The 23295-nt window shown below is 40.9% G+C and overlaps 1 protein-coding gene across 1 annotated transcript in view; it reads right to left on the reverse strand.

Annotated features, from left to right (window-relative positions):
- The window catches only part of LOC144381506 (uncharacterized), a 71214-nt gene extending 48143 nt beyond the window's left edge, over positions 1-23071 (reverse strand). The window contains exons 1-3 of the mRNA XM_078069986.1: positions 22972-23071; positions 12572-12727; positions 7242-7383 (exon numbers count right to left, since the gene is read on the reverse strand). Coding sequence (XP_077926112.1) covers positions 7242-7383; positions 12572-12727; positions 22972-23043 — 370 coding nt within the window. The 5' untranslated portion in view covers positions 23044-23071. The remainder of the gene's footprint in view (positions 1-7241; positions 7384-12571; positions 12728-22971) is intronic.
- Between the last annotated feature and the right edge of the window lie 224 nt (positions 23072-23295).

Raw genomic sequence — 23295 nt, forward strand, 5'->3', positions numbered from 1 at the left:
ATGCTTCAGTTCTGCATGTATTAAGAATGCCGCCATAGCAACTACTAGCATTAATGAACTATTTGCTTATGCAGTAATAATTAACTTCCATTACATTACTTTGTGTGATTACTTTCTTAATTGCCTGAATTATGCATCCATTTAATATTTAATAACCATTCTCAGAAATCAGACACTGGTAAAAAACAAATTGCTCACAGTTTCCTTGCAATAATTAAGCTCACAAGAATAAATGAAACCTTTTAAAAACGAATGCCTTGTGATTATATCCTTGCATATAGAACAAGATCCTAAATTAGTTATTTATTAAATCTAAATTTAAGTCCAAATAGTGCATTTTTCACTTGCGCCTTGGGAAATCAACCTGCACGGTACCTGATATCAACAACAGAATTAAGTGCCTTCTATTTTCTTTGGGAGTCACAAGCCGCATTAATATTTATTACCATGCAAAATTCAAAAGTCCTTAAAATATTGTGTGTTTATTATTTATTTCAACTTGGCATCTCTTTTACACGAGGTAAGTGAGATGTTTAGTTGGAGATTAAAGTGTTATGAAGTGAGATCAATAGCTCTCCATTCAGATGGGCTATTGTGAGAGTCCCCCATTCTTTTCTGTTTCCTACCCACTTCCCCCCCCCTTCCCCCGCACTCACACACACTCACGCACACTCACATACTCACACACAGACTCAGGTCCATGCATTCATCTCCTAGCCTCTCACAAAACAGTAAAAACACACATAGGCAATGTGTTTTTAACCAAGCAGAAGAAGATTCATGGCAATTTATCCTCATACATTTGCACTCCCAGCCAGGCAGTCTGATCTTGCCTTTTCAGGTTGGCAGCTAGAGCTCTCAGAACCCCGTGCCCTTCTGGCGGCACCCAAGCAGAGCCACATGCTGATTTGCAAAGTGATAATGCTATTATCCTATTGTACATCAGCCTCAGTTCCCACCGGCTTGCAAAGTTATCACTGTCTTAACAAATAAAACCTGCGACTGCTTTATCACAGATTTCTTGGTGAATAGATCCTATTGAATCTGGACAAGACAGCTTTTTTTTTTTTTTTATCTTCCCGGGACTGCATCTGCAAAATTGTTCTGCCATTCCACATTGATTATGGCAGCCAGGTACAGGCGTGTTTATCCGAACCGTAACCGTGTTAGTCTTAAGCTACAGGGACACTGGGATGTTATTTACCCACTGTTACCCTGTGCATACATAACACACACAAAATAATGTGTGGCCCATGGAGAAAGGGAGGGGGTGCTTAAAGCATTTTGTACCAAATGAGCTGGTCCAGAAAAATAGTGCAGTCTAAGAAATTAGGGACAGAGTGCCAAGCAAATAACCTAGACGAACCATTTTCCTACCAGGGAGGAGCATCTTTTTGCAAGGCACGGAAATAGCCATGGGGAAGGGGTAGCCTTGGGGGCAGGGGGCAGTATGTGGAGAACCACTGGAGTTTAGGGTGTCACAAGTCAACAATGGCTGTTCTCCTGAGTTTCTAAACTGAGCTAAATTGATGCCAATCTGGCTGACTGTTGTTACAGTGGGCAGTCATTAGGATTTGCTTTTTAAATGATCTCTCAGCCTATAAGGCTGAGAGCTGCTAGCAAGGCAAGGTTAGAGAGAAAATGATAGCAGTATGTTGATGCTTCACAGACCTCATGATAGTTTCCGTCTGTCATTATTTACGTCTGACTAGATGCGTCATGTCAGCTACCTAGAAGGCACTTTAATACGAAGCCCTTGTTCGCCATCGCTCTTGCGCAGCCTGGCTGGGGTACTATTATTTTTGCATCACTACACTTAGGTGAAGCTTGCTTCAATCTTTCAGTAATGACACACAAAAGAAATAAAAATGGTTGTGTCCGAGTTATTATACATGCTTGTATTCTAACAGGACTCGTCAGCATTGCTCAGAGAAAGAAAAACGTGAATTTAAATCAATGACCAGACATTTATTAAAAGGTCAGCCTAATTTTATTTGTTTCAGCTTCTTTGCCAATATTTTAGGTAAAACTATTTTTCTTTGGCTTTGGATTGGTGTTATTGTTATTGGGTGGGATCGCTGCGGGGGAGAGGCTATAAAAACTAGCATTTGATCAAATTTGCTCATGTTGCTTAATATCATCTTATACCAGTTTTATAAATTCTATAGTGCCACTGTAAATAAAGCCACATGAAAAGCTTTTGTTTTATATCTAGATTACTGGCACCATGAAGAACAAATTTTCAAGCAATGTGCATTTATCTGTAAAACTCTATACGGAGAGGCCTAATCACAGACCTCACAGTGATTTTTGAATCTAAGATGGCTATTTCATATATCAGAAAAAAATACTATTATGGCAAAAAGTAAATTAGGATATTTATGTTGCCTTTCCCCAATACTGTCTTAACAAATGAAACCACCACCACTCCATACCTGTCCCTGGTAGAGAAAAGAAATGTTAGCTGACAAGATTTCTAGAATGCTAGAATCTGTTGGCACCATTTTATATGGAAAACTGCAACATAGCTTTAGCAGGAAGTACATTTTAATAAGGCCAAAATATTCTGGGTGATTTTTCCCTTACGCTATGAAAAAATAATAAATATAACTAGATTTAAGTGTGAATGAAGCAATCTACAAGCACACTTAAAAACACGAAAGCATATACATATATGTAATACCTCAAGAAAAACACATAAACAGTTTGCAATTTTTCTTTACATGTATAATTTAGTACCAAGACTTGAAAAGGCACAATTTTAAAAATAAAATGACTCGCAAAGACTATGTCTGAGGATCATGTGTTTATAAAGTTTCCACCAAGATTCTACATCTAGACCCTAAACAGCATTGTCGTATCCAGAAGATGAGTTCTCACTCTACAATAAGTAATTTAGGTAGGAGAGAGAAAAATGCACTGACCCATCCTGCCTACTGAGTCCTAAGCATTTAACAGAATCTCAGGAAGGCAGTGTTAACTGAACAGGTTTCTCTCAAAAGCCTGGGGCATTCTGAAATAACTGGAGATGTACAGTACTTGAGCTCCTTATTGAGGTAGAAGAAGTGCTTGTATTTTTGAAGTCTGCACCAGCCGTGTAAGCATAGAAGTATGATGATAAAGATCTTTTTTCCGTTTTAAAGATCAGAGGCCAGCTTCATAAGATGATATTTTGAGGTTGACAAATTCATATTTGTGGAAATTTTTGTAAATTGCCAGTATAAAAATTGTCAGGACTAAATGAAATGTCCCGTATATACATGTGTATACATATATACATGTTTTTAGAATGCCACAGAACTTGCATTTTTAACCAATGTAACTGTCATAAACTACTAAGACAATTGTGGCAATCTGAAATGAAATCAATCACATTTTTCCAATCTCTTAAATTTTTAAAATAATTATGTTACAGCCCATATGTTAAATACTTTAAAAAAAATAGGTTCGCCTAAGGCGTTTTTCTTACCTCCTGCCAAGTTACATATGTGAGTTGTGTCAAAAAATGAACAGTAGGTGGCAGTCAAACCACTAAACTGCTTCAAGACTTCATTAACCAAACTGTTGTTAAGAGTAATAGGAAAGTAGTATATTTTTCCATTTTAAAGAATTCATTTTATAATTAATCTTGAAATGCATTTCTAAGGTCCCAAGCTGCTGAAATAGTGAGTTGATTGCATCCTTAAGTGAATGAGCCCAGATCAAAGTAATTTAATTCAAGAACCCTTTCTGCTCTGTCTCCAAGACTTTTTTTTTTTTCATTTCTCTGTTATTACTGTTTTAATGTGGGTCTTTATGCAGTTTTGTAGTCGTAGACGTGATCAGCACATTCTTGGTCCTGAGCCCAGGACTATATAAGTCATGCTTGTGTATCTTTGTGCAGATTTTAAATAACCTGAAGAAGCTTTTCCTTCCCCTGATCCTATGGACTGGGTGCGTATAATCCCTTTCTGTGCCTCAGAAAATAAACTTGTTTATATGGAGAAGGTTCCAGACAAGTAGCTGAAACACAGAAGGAAGATCCTTGAAAGCAGAGAATTGTAGACAACTGAAAATCTAAACAGTGTGAGTGAAAAGTAACTTTGCTTAAGAGGCTCTGTCATCTCCAGAAGAGGAAAAGCCTATGTGTTGGGATCACGACGGTGTCCCCACAGCTGACAATGGGGTGGCAGGCACACGGTCGATGCTCAATGAATATTTGCTGAATGGATCAATGAGTGACCAAAATGCAAGTCCTATTCATTTCTCAGAGCTCTATCCTAGAAGTTTTTGCTTTTGTCTTAGTTCTTCACAGTGACAGGGCTACTTCTCACTCCCCACCAGTGTCCCTCCCCCAAACATTACTGTTAATTAGTGTCACTGGGAGTTGATATGGCATCATGAAGACAACAGAGCAGAACAGGACTCGGGTCTAGTCCATTTGGAGTGTGGATGATGCCTCTCCTATGAGTTACTGGCGACAGTTGCTTCTAAAAATCTAAGCTCATAAGAGAAAAAGCAAACTATGTAAATAGCACTGGCCTAAAGCTGAGGCAACTTGATTAATTTCCTTACCTCCTTGTGCCTCAGTTTCCTTGCCTGAAAAGTGAGGATAGTGGTGCCTACCATGTATAGGGTTGTTGTAAGAGCGAAAGTAGTTGGTACACGTAAAAAGACTTACTCTTGTTGGGCACAGAGTGAGTCCTCAATAAATACCACTTATATTATTACATTTTATTCTTATATTTGTTATTAATACCATTATTATTTACCCCTGGCCCATGCTCATACATAACACTTTACCAGACAGCTTTTGTTCACCCGTATCTGTGCACTTCAATGAGAATTCCCACTATGGTAAATGCACATGGTAATGTAAGGAAAGGTTTACCCAACAGAACCTATAACAATGAAGTATGACATGAAAAGCAATATGTTTTAAGTTGACCAAAAGCTTGATTTTCTTTCTCTCTCTCTCCCTCTTTGTTTTTTTTTTGCACCCAGCTTTAGGTACAGCCAGGAAATAATGAACACTCCCCACCTCTCACACTCCCACTCTGCACTACCTCACATCCCCGTCCAACTGAGCTCTGAAAACATTCTCCAAACATTCAAAGCCCACCTCAAACCAAAGACTCAGAAATTCCCACTGATTTAGAATTTTTCCTCACATCTATACCCGAGTTCATTAAAATGACCACTTTAAGGACAATTAGGTTAAGAAGGAGACATGAAGAGGTGATTTCTTTTTAACCCTTGTTGAAACAGAGAGCTGCCTTTTGTCAAAACTAAATTCAGATCCCAAGAGGACTGAAGTTTCATTCAAACGTCAGAAAGGAGGCAACTCAAGCTGTGTTTACAATCTGGCAGTTTACTTCCCTTTTAATATAGATAGCAGTGGGCAAGTCCTATTGATCAGATTTTAAGGTAGCAGTAATACGTATTTTCTAATCTTGCTGGGAAACGTTTAGGAAAATAAAACCCTTGACTTCAACCTATCCATCCATTCCTTTCATTCTATAGCAAAATCCCTTCCGTATTTTAGTAAAGTAGAACTAGTCAAGTCTAAAAAAATAATGAGTAATTTGATAACTTTCTGAGAGATAGGTGTTCTTTTTTTCCAGAATCTTCTATTCTCTTAGGTGACTCTTTGAAAAAGGAGGTCAAAACACTGAGTTTGAACAATTTAAATAAGAGACATTGAGTAATTTAAAAATGAGATGTTCAGTACAAGACCCATTCATTTAAATTACATGAAAATCCAAGGTAGACTGTGTATAATTAGGAGCCATGTAAGTCCTCAGGCAATTTCAGTGGAGGTTAGGAGATTACTTTAATAGAATATGACAAGGTTCCTTTTGTTTTTCATAAAATATTGTATTCCCCCTTGAAATGTAACACACCTTTAATGAAATCACAGCCCCTTTATTATTAGCAAATACGTTTTATGTTCTGAGAGATCAACAATGTGAAAACAATTACTGCAAATTAGTGACAGATGAACCTCAAAAGACTCAGAGGTGAGTTAGTTCAAACATGTAAGCCGCATGTGAACCAGCCTATCTGAAGGTTCTGGTCAAAACCCTAACAGATAAGGTGGTCCGATGAGAGAGACAAGGGCCAATGCAATGCAGGGTTGCTCTGGGGAGAAAATACTGGGTGAGGAGAGAGGAAATCTGACTTTTACTCCTTCTGTTACTTACTTCCTGGATCATTCCAAAGAAATAAGTAGGAGTCTCTGGACATGCTTTTCTATTTGGTTTTCTCTCTTTTCTTTGTTGGGGATCATATATTTATAAAGAGAAATAGATATATTCTATGAAGAACTGGACTTTGAGGAAAAAAGAGAGTATTTTCACAGGTTATAATTGTAAAATAGAACTCATAGTTGGATTAATAATAACTAGTTTCTGCTAAACCAGAAATATACACTTTCATTTGGCCCTCAACTAGTGAAATTGTATGTTCCGGCCAAGTCCATAAGCCAAATTATGGCAGTAGCTGTGCGTATTATAGCCAATGCCACATGTATTTAACGTGATTTATTAATAGCTGGGAGAATTGAGGAAGGAGCAAACCAAAAATGTGCTTTATAAATAAGTCATGCCAAACTAATCTCCTTCCCTTGTGCTAGTATATGAATACTTAATGGTAAGTCAATACAGAATCCTTGCAAGGTGGATATCTTGATTTTGGACAAACAGAAATTAAATAGCTTATACTATCGTGGACTAGATAAGTAAGTGTAGGCTGGATGATGACATAATTGTTCCAGTCTTATTTGGCTTCCTTTTTTCAATAATAAAGTAGAAGTCACAAAAGGCATGCCTATCAAACCCCCAGAGAACAAAAAAAGATGGGAAGGGAGACTTGCTATGTAGGATGACACCATCAAGATTGAAAAAACTTAAGCTGGAAGATATACTAAAATAAATCAGATGAATTTTAACAGGGATGGAGTCCTTCATGTAGGTCCAAATACACTCACGTACAAACTGTACACACACATACATATATAAGAGAGAAGGGATATTGATTTTTAGTGGTTTGTACATAAACGGCCATGGTCTTCAGTTAACCAAAAGTTCAGAATGTACTAAAATGTGGCATGACTGCCAAAAATATAAATGTAATGACAGCTCACACATAGACTTATGTGTCTGGCACTGTTCCAAACTACTCACAAGCATTATTTCATTTATTCCTAGCATCATCAGTTTATAGATGGAAAAACAGAAGTAGACAAAAGGTAGGTAACTTACCTTGGGACAGCGTCAGGATAACGTTGCCAGCCTCTTCCCCTGGAGATTCTTTGAATCTCCCCTTATACATGGCTTTCAACTCCGGGAAAGTAACTTCCCATTGTTCTCTGGGCTGGAGTCTGGCTCTCAGTACCCTGTACATCTTAAGAGGGACAGGGACAAAATGCAATATAAACATAGAGAGGCAAAGCTGTAGGAAATAAAAGAGAGAAATTGCTGGAGGGGAGAAAACTTGGTGAAGTCATGATAGGTGTTATCACATGTCTAGACTAGAGATTGTCAAGGCAAGGTTACACCTGTCTATGTATTCCCATATGAGACAGAAGTCACAGGAAGGCAAATTTCAATCCAATATACATTCTTAGAGCACAAACGATCCAAACTAGGATATGTTGCCTTGTGAGATACGAGCATCTCATCTGTGAAATGATCACGAGAAAGCCAGATCAAGGAGTGGTGCCATGCGGTGGTGGGAAGTTGATCCAGTTGACTCCTAGGGTGCCTTCCAAGATACAGTGGTTTGGATAATCAGGGAAAGAGCTGAAGTAGAAACACCTGTGAACTGCTTTACTCCCCTCACCCAACACACATACACACACACACACACACACCCCCCACACACCCCACACACACACACACACCCCACACACACTTTCCTCTGTCTCCATCTACATCCTTATATGGCAACAATTACACTGGGTTTGCAGCTAATAGATTTCAACTCTAAAGATTAAAGATCTCTGCCCCTTTAGTTTCTCTTTCTGTGAATAATAAAGAAGAAAATAAAGAAGAAAGGAAGGGAGGGAGGGAGGAAGGGGGTAGAGGAGGGAGGAAGGAGAAAATGAAAAAATAGAGAAAAACATATTTAGTCATGCTTCTCTCTTCATACCTTTCTAGACTTTCGTGAAACCATCAGGAGATAATAGATTAGCAATAGTTTGGGGGGAGAGAATGATATATATTTAAAGCACTCTGTAAATTCAAAGCACTGAAGGATTATTTGTCTGCAGCAGTTTGGTTCAGTGTCCTGTGTAAATCCTAGGGCATAGGTTTGATCCGTACGAACTGGTTAATTGCATCCTGTCCTCTGACCACATGCTCTGTGCCTAAGTCAAATCTGGCACCTGGTGAATGACTCCTCTTGATCACATCAGGGACTCCATTCAAAGATGCCTCCACCACCAAGAGACAACTCAAAATGAAATTTTTTATCATGGTGCACAGTGGTATCATCTCAGTACATAAGGGGCCACACTTTCAGCATGGGATACCTTTTTGCAAGTGCGGAGTTTTTTTCACATTTAGACCAAAGACAGCTAAAATGGAAAATATATACCTACACACATAAGTATGCACGTGTGCAGTGTAGTGTATGTGTGTGGGTGTGATACAAAAATCTCAGAATATGGAACTGACAAAAAATAAATGGCCAAGTCAATGACCCAGTTTTTATGTATTCCCAACCAATGAAGCATATGAAGCCTTATTACTGGTCATCAGTATCTACCATCTACTCCCTTTTACTCACACCGACTTCAAAATGAAGCCACAGAAATCATAGGAGATTATACAATAAAACAACAAAAGAATCTTGTGAACAGTTTTATAAGGCAATTTTAAACTTTACAAATCAAATTCTACTGTTGGTGTGTCAAGAATGAAAATATAAGCAAGTCGATTATAAATGTAATACCCTCACGGAGTTGGATATTATGTTATATCCATAAGTAAGATAACTGATGTGGTGTAAATGTAAAAAGTGGAAATGAGGTGGGTTATTTTTCAATTTCCCTAGATTTACATTAAGGAAGTATAATTGAACCTTGAAATCATAATTATAATATAGAGGTTAAAAGGCATTCAACAGAACTAAAGCCCTTTGTGAAGGAATGGTTTTGGGGCAGGAAATATTACATATTGCACAAAAGAGCAAACTTAAGAGAAATAATGCATCAACTAGAGTTGGGGTAAAACTATCAAGAATAATGAAAATACAATGAAAGCATTTAGGTAAGTTGTCAGCATGAGTTCTCCATCTTGGAATTTCTCATGCTGCAGATTATTACAGCACTTTTTTTTCTTTTTTTTTTTTTTGAAGTAAGCTCTACACCCAACGTGGGGCTTGAACTCACAACCCTGAGATCGAAAGTCACGAGCTCTGTAGACTGAGCCAACCAGGCACCCCTATTATAGTACTCTTTAAAGTGATAGCTTGAATATCATTCTAGAAAATGTCTTGATCTGCTCTGCAATTACTTGGGAAGTTATGAATCTCTAAATAAAGTGCTAAATATCCTGGTTTACACCTGTAATGGAAAACTCTTACGGCCATGGGGAGATGGCTAGCAGTCCACCAAAAGTTGTTCTTCCCTCCTTCCTAGGCTTGTAGCTCAATTACATTTCTCAGCTTCCCTTGCAGCTAGATGTGGTCATGTGACCAATTTCTCACCAATACACTATAAGCAGAACTGATGGGAGCAATTTTCATTGCTTAAGAGGAAATTTCAGGCTCTGGACTTGCACTCATAACCCCTTTCTTCAGGCCCTAATGGCCAGAACTTGGAAAACCACTGGATGCTAATGGCAGGGCTGCCATCAGCTGAGTCCCTGATGGAGTTGACAGAGAAGCCTTAACCATCTGAACCACTCACCTTGGAACATTATGTGTGAGACAATAAACATCTTTGTTTTGCAAGCTACCTTGTTATTGTGTCTCGTTAGAGCTGCTTACCTATTATCTAATTAATACATGAGCTTTCAGAGTTATTTTCATGATCCTCTTGTACACAAAAGTGTTGGGCTTTAGGGATAGACTTAGATTTAAGTATTTTAATGAAACTTTCTGTACAAGAAACAATGTTTTGCTATAATATCTCTAAATGTTAGAGTCTTCCTTTTAGATTTTTGTTTCATTTTTGTTATTTTCATTTCACTTCATCATACAATGGTGAGCTTTTATAGGAGCTGAGTAAATTATCTGAGTTCAGAGAGTTTGAATGAGAACTTTCATCTCAGAAATGCTGGCATCAGTGTGAAAATAACATTACCAAATTTTCCTGAGGTATTTTTATATCCACATTGTTTAAACAGGTGACTAGGGAAAAAAAGATTGAAGCTTACTGAGCAGAAAAGAATTACCATAGCAGCCTTGGACTCTTGATAATGCTAGCCAGAGGGATCCTATGTGATCAGCCCCAGTAAGAACCTGGGGCAAGGAGTCTTTACGAAGCTTCCCTGGTAGATAACATTTCACATGTGGTGTTACAATTTGATTTTGGAGGGAGTACACGTAGCCTGTGTGACTCCACAGGCAGAGGATCCTTGGAAGCTTGTGCCTGGTTTCCTCTAGGCTTTGCCCCATGCACCTTTTCCCTGTGCTGATTTTGCTTTGTCCCTTTTCACTATAATCATGTGATGGGTCCTGTGAGTGTGTGTGAGCGCTCCTAGTGAGTTACCAAACCTAGAGGTGGTCTCGGGGACCCCCTACCCTCTTACCAAATAGGATTTGAAGTCAAAATGGCTAACAGAAAAGTAAGAGAAATGGGAATATCCTAACCCACTAGGAAAGCTGGGTACATGGCACAAAATTCTTGAGTATCAGAAAGCACTTATTAGACATAAACTTTTCCAAAAGAAATAAAATATTCAAAGATTGAGAGTACTACCACGAGTGACTGCAAAATAACACCACTAGATATTTATATAAGATCTCTGTTTTTCTAGTTCTTAACAGCTCTAGGAGGTTGGAAGACCATGTGTCATCATCATCATCTCCACCATCTTTCAGAGGAAGGGGCTGACATGCAAACTTCCCCAAGGCCATCAAGCTGGCTAGAATTAGTATAAAGACAAAAATTCTACTGATTTTTCTTGTTGTTTGAAAACCATTGAATTACATCATTTGGTCCCTTGTAGGAAAAATTGAAAATCAATGCAAAAAACTCAGTTTTTTAGTTTTCACAGATATTGGCAAATGACTCTAAGGTAGATTCGTACTACATCAGCTGGAATTGTGCATGGCGGCGGCATGCATCTGTGATTCTGCTCATTTACGCACATGCCTGTTGCTTCCTCTGCTACTCCCTTTGTCTTAGACGTCCCTCTGGATTCCCCACTACTCTCTTGCTAGCACTCTGGATGCTTCTATTTCTTCCATACACACTAAAACTAAACCTGAGATAGCTACAAGATCTGCCCTGATTCAGTTGTACCAGGCCACTAAAGGGCAAAAGAAGATTAGCCGTGACAAATCTATTTACACAGGTATAGACCCTCTTTACCAGTCATTCCCACCAAATGTCCTGGCTGATGTAGAGAACTTGGGAGCTGGAGCCATGCAGAGCTGGAAATCAAATCCTGAGTTCACCATTCTCTAGCTGGTGCAGTTAACCTTTCTACGCCTGAATATATTGGCAAAATGGTAATAACAGCACCCATGTTGAAAGTATTAAAAGAAATAGCGTCAAATCCACAGGAGTCACTGTTATAATTATGCAGTCCTACCAAAGTCATGATCTAGCTAAGCCTCCCCCAGACTTGGGGTACTTTTCCATTATAAGTGCTTCAGCTGTCTGTTTACTCACAAAGGAAAGGGAAAGTTTTAGCCTCTTAAGACAAGAGGTATGCAAAATGCTGAGAGCTCCAGGGCTGTAGCTGAGAAATATTTTAGGGTGAATTAAAGTTTTCCATCAGAGAGGAAGTGAGAAGGAAGAGAATGGTTCACAGAAGAGCAGAGGGACCAGGTGCTTCCAGTGAGTTCTGCGCTCATGCAGGCAACTGGCGCCAGCTGGGAAAGAGAGGCACGGAGGTTTAGGTAGGCAGGAAGAGACTGAAGAAGCATGATCTCATAATCATCTTTTCTATTTTGGATTCATATAAACAATGACAAAAGCTACAGATTCAAGTTGTAGCCTGAGGCTCAAGGAGAAGACACCAATTTTGTGCCACATGGGACATTTCTTTACATCATGTATCAAATGCCAACATTTCTACCTCTGAAATACAAGGGTGGGTAATAAGTGTTTAATTAATTATTTATACCATAGTAATAAAGTTTTAAAACTGAATACAGTGTTCTCCCCCTTACCTGCAGGGGAATATGTTCCAAGACCCACAGTGGATGCCTGAAACCATGGATAGTACCAACCCCTTTATAGACTCTTTTTCTAATACATACATAGTTATGATAAAATTTAATTCGCAAATTAGGCAGAGTGAGAAATTAACAACAATAACTAATAATATAGGACAATGGTAAAAAAAAAATACTATGATAAAAATCACGTGAATGTGGTCTCCCTCGCTCTCTCAAAATAATTTATTGGACTCACCCATCTTGTGTTGATGTGAGGTGATAAAATGTCTGTGTGATGAGAGGAAGTGAGGTGCATGACGCAGGCGCTGTGACGTAGTGTTAGGCTGCTGCTGATCTGACGATACGTCAGAAGGAGATCACCTGCTTCCAGACCACCGTTGACCGTGAGTAGCTGAAATCACGGAAAGCAAAACCATGAATAAGGGTACTACTGTATTCAAATATAAAAACTTGAGTGTTATTTGGTTCCCAGCAGAGTGTCTAAAAGCCTCCAGGAATATCATAGTGCCCTTTCTTCCCTATTCAGAAACACACTCTTTGCTTCATTATCCAATATCCTAGGTATTATCCCAGGGTCTTGTCCTCTTGGAAATATCTACCCTTAACTCAGCGTAGAGTCACCTGGCTTCTCTTGCCAACTCAAATGATTCACACGGCAGCCAGCAAGCAGCAGCTTTGAACCTCGCTGACCACCGGTGATAGTTTGGACAGTTGCAAAGCCATGACAGCAATTAGCCAGAATGTGGCTGTAGTGACAGTCTGAAGAGCTTGGTCCTTTTTGAAAGTGAGCTTTTGTCACCCATCTCATGGTTAGTGGACCGTCTCACCGCCTGTGAGTGGAGTCTGCTCTGTTGCATGTGTCTGTCCTACCAGCTCTCAATCTATATAGTATATAAAATGGTATGGAGTTTATTTAAAATGTAGTTTTCTGAACCCCTCTCCAACAAATTCTGATTCGATAAATGAAGATTGGGCTCAGGAATCTGCTTTTTAAACAAGCATACCAAAGGGTTCTGGTGCAGGTGATCCTGGGACGACATTTTAAAAACTGCATTCTCTCTCTTCCTTTCACCTGTAGCCCGATACACAATTTTTAATTCTACTATGAGAAATTCACAAGTTTCCATCCCGAGGGAAGAAATAAAATAAGTAAAAAGCCCTTAATACTATAATGCTTGCAAGGAATTTCTCTTCTCTTGACTTCTCGATACTGTTGGGGGCTTAGCTAAGGGGTCATACATAGGACATGGCCAGATGATGAACTCTACAGGGGAAAGTGTTCCCAAGTATAAAAGTTGGATGTATTCAGAAGCATTCTGGGAGAGTTGAAAAGTGCGATGTTGAAGGTGATCAGGTGTATCTTGTTACAATGATAAGTTTCATCTGTGCCTTACACACTTGGAAGGGATGTAAAGGACAGCAAGTCAAGCTCTTTCCCTAACTCCCAACTTCCTAGACTTAAAGTATCCTCAAGTCTGTGATGAAAGCTCATCTAGTAACTTCCAGTTCTAGGAGCATTTATTCCCCACTGTCTTCATTCTGTGCTAGACATCTGTACCTATATGCTTAATGCTCAATAAACATGCATATGCTCATGCTAAAATATGTGTGAGCATGATCATTTGTGTGCAATCCAATGAACCAGAAAAATAGGCATCTGTATGTATTCCATCTTTAACCAGCTAGCTTCCTAGTACCTCCAGTGGTTGCAGCCTCATCTTCAAGTGCTCCATGACAATTTCCTTCACTGATGGAGATCTAAGACTTATAGATAGCTACTTCTTATCCTGATAAGGTATACATACTCTGTATCATGCACTATGCTAGGTTCTGTATATTTAAAACAATGAGTAAGACATAATCTCTGTCCTTGAGAAGCTCACAGTCTAGTGAGCAAGACAAATACATATGATTACTGACAATAGAATTTGACAAGTGCTTGAATAACACCATGGTATAATGGAAGCACAAGGAGAAGAAGGTTCAATGGATGAGGGGAGGAGAGCTTGGGATCATAGGGATGCTTTAGAGATGAGGTAATATTTAAGTAGACTTTTGAAGCAGGGGCCGATGGTGTGATGGAGAAGAAGAAAGCATTGCAGGCAGAGCAGATAGCATGAGCAAAGACTCAGTGTTGTGAATAACTATTGTGTCTAGAGCGAAAGGAGGGTGGGGCAGTTGAGGGTGGCAGCAATTATGGCCAGGGAAATAGAACAAGATCAGATTGTGAAGGGTCCTGCTGGCGGGTTTGAATCGTCTTCCACTGGCAGTAAGTTGGGGGGGAAATTTTAATCCAGAAATACAACTTGTTGACACCATGTAGGAGGAATGGGAGAAGATGAAAACTGGAAGAGTAACGGAGGAAATTTGCAAATCTCTAGGTCAGGGAGGGTGAGAGCCTGACCTGAAGCTCAGACAGCAGTGATGAAGACCTAATGGCATGCATTTGAGAATATTGCACAGGTCAAATCCACAGTCCTTGCTAATGCATTGGATATAAGGAGAAAGAGCATGACCTTGGACAAGGGTAGATAGGATAACCCTATCAGGATGCCACATGCTGCATGTGCCATATAGATCAGGGAGTAGGCCTGATGAAAAACGTACGAGTTTGTACAGCTGTCACCCAGAAGTGTCCTATCCCCTACCAGTTTAGGATTGCCAGACAAAATACAGAATGTCCAGTTAAATGTAAATTTCAGAGAAGCAGCAAAAATAAATTCTAGTATAAGTATGCCCCAAATGTTGCACGGGACACACTTGTACTAAAAACAATGTTGTTTATCCGAACATAAAATTTAACTAATAATCCTGTTTATCCTTTTTGCCTTCCCCCCCCCAAGAGCTGGCAACCTTACACTTGTTTGAGTGACATTATAACAGCTCATCTCTCAGTGCACTAGACGGATAACTTGCCTACCCCCGAAAGGGTAAGAACTCAAATTTTTCCCAACATGGAGATCGTTTCCTATAATTTCTGTAACTTGTCTGTGCTCTGCCTTCCCTCTGCTGATTGATCATTCCGCCATCATCACTCTGCTCCCCAGTTCAGTGCCGTCTGCTCTCCTGCCCCCTATGGGGCTTGTTACTGAATGACTCTCATCTCCGGCTGCTCTAGCCCCCCGGGGCACTTACTTTGCTGTTGCCGCTGACTGGAATCTCTCACCATCAAATCTTCCTCCATGTCGCACATCTTTGCATTTCCTTCAGTCACACAGGGAAAGCCCTTCCCCACCATCTTATCTATTGTTTGATGAGGAAATAAGGTCTTTCCAGTAGGTATGTGGGCCTTTGTGATGCCATTTCCCCCCCAGCTTTATAACACCACCCAGGGAGTCAAATCAGTCTTCCAGAGAACTTCCAGTACATTCAAGTATAACCTCACTTGGAGAGGCCCTGTTGCTAAAGCTGGCCCTCACCCCAGACACGCCCATTCTGACTGAGCCACTCTACAACTGAGTCAATATTTATTGCCTTAACTATGGTTTCATTCTAGCTCCCACTGTCTTATTCACTTTAACGTGGGCCATCCCTAAAGTATCTCTTCTCTGGATTCTCTTTTAAATCAGTTTTAACATCCGTGCTCCCTCCTTGATTCATGAGTTGAGGAAAATCTTTAACATGTATATATTGTATAACAGTGGGAGAGTCCTAATTTAACCATTTTTGAGAATTATATTTTACACAGGGCCAAGAAATGATTCCTCTGCCGGTAAGAGCCACACACCTTGTTTCTGTTGTAGCTGCAACCACCATCTCAGAAGCCTTTCTTGGAATTTCTAGGCTGCAATGTATTTGCCCCATTGCTTTCATGTGACACTGGTTAATCTGAGGTTTTTGTACAGATGCGGAGAGTTAATAAAGAGTAGTTATTAACTGCTCTGGCAAGTTAATAACTTCTAAATTGGAGGGACATTATATGATAATCTGAACAAATTAATCATTTAAAAAGCAGGAGCACCTTCGTCCTTTTCCAATTTGCAAAAACCTGAGAAATGAAAACACTACGTTTAGGTAACGCGAGCAGGCACCGAGAACAGAACCACAGCGACAGGGTACCTGTCCCACTTCCCAAGCCTGTCATGAGAAACCCCGTCTGCCTCTCTCTCTTCTGGTTCAGTCATACAGCCAGTTAGTTGTCCACTCAGCTACTCTGTCTGTGTTTATTGAGGACCCATTCCATGGCCCTGAAATGCCAAGATGGATGGACAGAGCCCCACAGACGGACAAACTATTCCAACGAGGGTGGTGAGGACTACAGCATGGGACAGACAGACCAGAAAGGACAGGTCTCTTGCCTTTGCTTGCGGGTCACAAAGGCACTTATGTTAAGACCCGAGAGATGCAATGCAGCTAACCAGGTGAAGGAGTGGGAATTCGAGGTTCTCAGGGAATTGGACGTGCAAGGGCGACAGAGAGAGTGCACGGTGGACTCGGAGACTACAAGCCATCTGGAACACGGATGCAATAAATGATAGTGTGGACGACGGCAAGAGCCAGGTTGCTGTTTGCTCTATCAAACCGGGAGGAAAAAAATCCAACAATAACATCCAGCATTTCTTGGAGGCTTACTAGATACCAGGGATTATACTAAACATTTTACAAATATTGTTGCATTGAATCCTCACCAAATTTCTGAAGTTTTCCTCTCTGTGTTGTGTCTTAATTACAAAACTAATATATGTTTGTTGTAACACATTAAACAATCTCGAACACCTAACCCCTAGCAAAAGTGACATTTTGGCTTATATTCTTTCACATACGTTTCAGTGCTCACCCCAGCAAATATAAACATACAACATATAGGTATTTGTATGAAGATGGGTTTGTCCTCTTACACTCTTTTGGCAATGGCTTTTCTAAGGTAACAATATAGTGTTTTCTTTCCGTGCCAACAGCGCTCTTGCAAACATGGGGAAGGTTTCTCAAACCTGCTGGACTTCCGGCAAGAAGTGTGGCAAGCACCAACCCCACAAAGTGACATAGTCCAAGAAAGGCAAAGATTCTCTTTATGGCCAGGGAAAGCAGTGTTATGACAGGAAGCAGAGTGGCCATGGTGGGCAGACTAAGCCGATTTTATGGAAAAAGGCTGAAACCACAACAAGATTGTGTTGAGGCTTGAATGTGTTGAGCCCAACAGCAGATCCAAGAGAATGCTGCTATTAAGAGAGGCAAGCAGACTGAACTGGGAGAAGATAAGAAGAGAAAGGGCCAAGTGATCCAGTTCTAAGCTTCATATTTTGTTATATAATGAAGACAATAAAATCTCGAGGTTATTTTCAAAAACAAAACAATATACATGCACATCTTTCCAAGTCAATACACACAGATCTAAATCATTCTTTTAAGCATATACCTCACAGTTAACAGGAAGAATGTGCCAGAATTTATTCAACTATTACTCTACTAATAGACATTCAAGGGCTTTCCCCCTCTACAAACAATGCTGAAATAATGTGAATATATCTTTATATACTGATGTTTTCACTTTTGTAGGATAGATTCCCCCAAAGTGGGTATGTACATTGAAAATTTTAGAGATACTGTAACACTAAATTGTTAATGTTCTTTATAACCCATTCATTTTTATACCTCTGCATAGTTGCAGAAGATAAATTGTTTCTCCAGGCAACTCCTTGAGCTTTGTGCAGAATGATGAGGTCCTCAGGTCTCTTTTATGGTCAGCCTGAAGGCTTTAGACTAAATTTTACATACTTGGACAATGAGACCAAAAAATATATTGAATGATAAAACATCTCTTTATACCCACATCCCTTCATTTACTGCGGAGGGACTCCTTGCTCACTGCTGGGGTTGAGCAGGTGCTGGGCTGTCAGGCTGCCAGATTCTAAGTGGAGAAGTCATCAAATTATGAATGAATGCCTGTCATCATGGTCACATGACATGCTCCTTCTGACTGAGCCACTCTGCAATCGAGTCAAAATTTATTGCCATAACTATGACTTCATTTTTAGAAATATAAGAAGACATAGTCTTAGAACTATTTGCTACATAATATATGCTTTAAATATTTATTTGCATTATTTCTAACTAGGTTTGGAGGATATGGCAAAAACAGCACTTTAAGAAAACAAAGACAGAGGGGAAAAATCTTAAGTCCAAAGCTAAAGCATAAACCTTATTCTAAAACTGAGCAATTTGTTTTCCTTATTTTGACATAACAGCACTGGCCTTTAACTAGTGGATGTGGAAGAACCTAAAGGCTCTACTTTTCAAATATTTAGCAGCATCACTACGAGCATACTTGAAGTTCCCTTTGTCCTTAGTAACTCAGGCAGCATCATAAGCATGTGCGAAAGTACTCTTTGTTGGGGGGGGGGGGTTGTCATTCTGTTTGGCTTCCTCGCTCCTTTCAAAGCCCCTGGCACTCAGGTTTGGGGGCTCCCCTGCCCTTTATGAGTCTTGGTCGGAGAGAGACTACCTATCCCCCAAGGTGCCAGATACGTGCCTTTCCAGTCCCTGGCACTGGGGAACATCTGGCCTCACCCATCGCATGCACCACTGCTACACCTCACCGTGGAAGCTGGTGAGCCAAGAGGGAGGCATTTAAAAAAGGAGGAAAAAGAGGAGGAAGAAGGGGATGAGAAGGAGGAGGAGGGGGAGGAAGAGGAGGGGAGGAAGGTGAGGAGGAGGGGGGAAGGAGGAGGAAGAGGAAGAGGAGGAAGAGGAAGAGGAGGAAGAAGAAGAAGAAGAGGAACAAGAATGCGGCGGAATTTTCTAGAAGCCATTCTGGTGAAGGTAGATGCAATTTTCAGAGGCAACCTGGCAGTTCTGGTGGACTTTTAGCACCAAAATCAGGGATGTCCGCAGGGCCTAGTATAGTACCTGTGCCCTAAGTGAAAGCAGAAGGGTTCTCACTAGACCACTTCTGCTGTGTGATTTTGGTCACCGTCCCTGGCTATAGACAGAGCCTCCGTGCCTGGTTCACAAGCCCTCCTGGAGATTCTGTGTGCTACTGAATATCCTTTAATGAACTCCTTTTCTGCTTACATTAACCAGAACTGGATTCTGCTGTCTGCCACTAAGAAGTCCTTTAATGGCCCCTCAAAATTAATATGGTAAATCTTTGTGGTTTTAAAGTATTTAATAAGCTAAAGATTTAGATTCGTCATTTGAAAAATCATCAGAACTCCACATTATCTCCAATTTGACCCTGATATTACATTATCTTTTGGAGTAACTGAGTCACGAGTCCCCTTCTGGATTACTGCTATATTTCTCCATGTGCTCCTAGTGCTCCCCTCCCCACGCTCTCCTCCTTTCCCACTTCCCTCCATGTCTCACCAAAACCCACCCTCAGGAAAGCTGCGTGGGCCTGCTAGCATGGCTAGGTTTAAGTGACTTGCGAGAATATCCTGCACGTGGTAGGAAAAAGCATTTAAACAAAGGAATAAGTCTCTAACTGTGGGACTCCAAACATCAGCAAACAAGTAAAGAGATGTAAGTGGGGTTGGGGTCTGGAGGGATCTGGAGCACCAAGACCACCACTTCTTCCACATTAGCATAAGGCCATTTCTGGAGTAATAAATACTCTCCCATGAATCACCCGTATTCCAGTTAGACAAATCCGTACTTATCTTGCTAAAAAAGCAAATACGTCATTGTGGATGGCACTATCTGGCTTACAAATCTTGGCTGACTCTGTACCCTATCAGGACAGTCCGAGCCCCAACCCTTGGGCCTCATCATGGCCCCCACTTGTGCTCCTATGGAGGAACCCCTCATGTCTTCCCCCTCTATGCCCAGGCACACCCCCTTCCCACTTACTCAGCAGTGACGTTCTATTCATCTTTTCTACTCTGCACAGTCAATACTTCCTCTGGGAATTCTTCCCCAGTCCCTGGCCCGGCTCCTGACTCTGACCTCTACTCTCGGGGCTGTCCGATTGGGTCGTCATTACGTCTTCGGGTCAGGCTCTCCCAACACTGCTGTGTTCCCAGAGAGCAGGGGCTGTCTCAGTCAAGACTGTAGTTCTTTGGGACCCAGCAAATAGCCCTCAATAGACATTTCTGAAATGTATGCAGGCATAAGAGTTTCTCCAAAGTGACAGAGGGGAGGTCCAAGGATCCCAGTCCTACAGACTCACGCTTCGTTTTCAAACTTCCCCAGATAACACTTTTGGGTGAAGATCAGTTTGCCAAAGCCTTGTGTTAAGAGAGAAGCCCCCATGCAGCTCTCATATGACCGGTCCTGGCAAGGCAAAGCCATTTTTCTGGCTCAGTGTACTCAACAATGACAACCACATAAGGCTCGGCTTAGAGACAAGTCTGTCTGGGCTCACACCCCAGTTCTGCTGCTTAGGGGCTAGCTGTGTGATATCAGACAAGTTACTGAACCTTTCTGTGCCTCCATTTCCTCATCTGTAAAATGGGTATGATAACAGGACCTATTTCCTAGAGCTGTTGTGAGGACCAATTACATTATTATATAAAATGTTTAGAGCCATGTCTGACATATAATGCTTCCCTTAATGTTAGCTATTATGATCATTATTAAATCTGAAATCATTTAATGTCCTTGAACATTATTCAAATTTATATTATGCAAATTCCACTAATGTATGCTCAATGATGCCAACATTAATCATATCAGAATTTGCCCCATAAGCATATTTTGAGCATAGGCTAACGTGCCTGTGTGCAGAGGATTTCAACAGCCACTGTTTCTCAGACTAGCTGTGAGAATGTTTTTCAGTGAACTTTGCCCTGGCAGTTAACAAATGATAAGAAAGTTCATTCAGTAGGATTTTAAAGGCAGCTAGATTGCCCCAAGTTTAGACTACCTGAAGCTGGTATGGCAGGGCTCACCCTGGCAGCCAGGGCACCGAATCCATGACCCTGCTAGTTAATATGAAGCGGGGGTGCCTAAGAAAGAGGAGACACACATGAACAGAGAATGCGGAATGAAAGAGAGAGCAGTGCTCTGACATGCCGAAGAGTTCTCTCGGGAAAAACCTACGAGCCGGTCAAACATGAGTTGGAAGAAGAGTTGTTGGTCTGTTTTTCACGCATTCTATTTTCTGCCTATACAATTCCTTCTGCATTACTCAGTCATTATGACTCTTTAGGATTATTACCACAGCTTACTAACAAGCCAAGCTGACTCAAAAGCATCTCAGAGGAACTCATTTTTCTATCCTAACGAAAGTATCTTCCTGTTTATTTCCAAAGACCAAAATTTCAAAGACATATTTTTTCCATTTACCATGGCATTAAGCGGCCCTCAATTCAGGACCAAATGTGTTTCCAGCGGATCATAAGGTTGTTTTCCAGCACCCCCATTTGCCAAGCTCTCTACATTCATTTGGGGAAACTCTCTTTAAAACAGGCCCCATTTCCTTTTGCATTACTTTTATCTGGACCCAGTTTCAATCAGCCAACTTACTGCCCAAAAATATTCATTCAGTTCTAACTTCACTGTTAGAATAAAATCGAGCACGTTTTTACTCCAAACAATGTGTTAAAATAAAGTTAGCATGTAACTATCTTTGGCTCCACGATTATTTAAGAGAGTTTCAAGAGGGACAAGAAAATTAGAAAGGTAGTAATATTCCAGATTACATAGCTGTTGCTGGCTGAACTGTGTTCTCCTCAAAATTCACATGGGGAAGCCCTAACCCCCAGCACCTCAGAGTGTAACTACCTGGAGATAAGGCTTTTAAAGAGGTGATTAAGTTAAAATGAGGCCTCTGGGGGAGGGCCCTACTCCAACCTGTGTACTGTCTTTAGAAGGAGACATCAGGACCCACTGAGAGACACCAGGGGATATGCACACAGAGGGACAACCATGTGAGGAGACAGCAAGCCGGCAGCCATCTGCAAACCAAGGAGAGAGGTCTCAGAGGAAACTAAACCTTTCGGCACCTTGTACTTGGACTTCCAGCCTCCAGACCTGTGAGACAATAAATTTCTGTGGTTTAAGCCACCCAGTCTGTGGTATTTTGTTCTGGCAGCCCTAGCAGACTAACACTAAGAATTCAGGTATAGCAATTAATTCTCTATGACGTGACAAATCACATTCTTCAACTCTGTGACATATCAACAATATAACCATAAGGAATCATTGCCAAGTCCTCATCTTTGGTCCCCCATCCCTTGTCCCCTTCGCCTGGTGCCCTTGGTCTGCATGGGAGCAGGTTTCCAGCAGTCCTCCTGCAGGTGTTCTCAAATATCTGCCCGATGCCCCAGAATCACTGGAAGCCTTGGGAAAGCAGGCTCCACTCCCGGAGTTTCTAATCCAGTAGACCCGAGATGGGGCCCAAGAATTTGCATTTCTAACAAGTTGCAAGTGATATTGAAGCTTTGAGAACGACTGCACTGGCCATCTCCCCACCTCAGCTGTACCTGCAGTCAAATCAGTGCCATATATCTGGAGGGCCCTGCATGGACCTGGCAGGCTAAGCTTAGAACTTAATTTATGCTAATGTAAAGAAATATATTACCCCTTCCAGGGTATTTGATTTTATATGGTCATCTAGAGAGAGTATTAATGATGGCTGGAAATATCCTGCTCTAAGTCATAAGCAGCCTGGATTGTTTAGGGCAGGCTAATTGCTATCACAAGGAACCCCAAACCTCGGGGGCTTAACATAGTAAGAGTTTATGTTTCACTCACAGTCCAGTGCAGGTTGGGCTGTGGGATGGTTACTGTGCTCCATGCAGTCATGCAGAGACCCAGGTTCCCCATCCTCACCAGCCTTAGAGTCCTTCACTGATCCTCTATCTTGGCAGCAGATGAGGAAAGAGAGGAGGGTTTGTGGGAGATTCTTAGAGGCCAGGCTTTTCACCCACTTTCCACATTCCCATCATTTCCATTCATCTTCTATTTGCCAGAATTCAGTCCCATGATCGCTGAACTCTAAGGGAGACTGGGGAATATAGTCTAGCTGAGAGGAAAAGAAAGAGGTTGATGAACCACTGGCCCATCTCTGCCACATGA

Source organism: Halichoerus grypus, chromosome 4, assembly GCF_964656455.1.
Source record: "Halichoerus grypus chromosome 4, mHalGry1.hap1.1, whole genome shotgun sequence".
NCBI lineage: Eukaryota > Metazoa > Chordata > Mammalia > Carnivora > Phocidae > Halichoerus > Halichoerus grypus.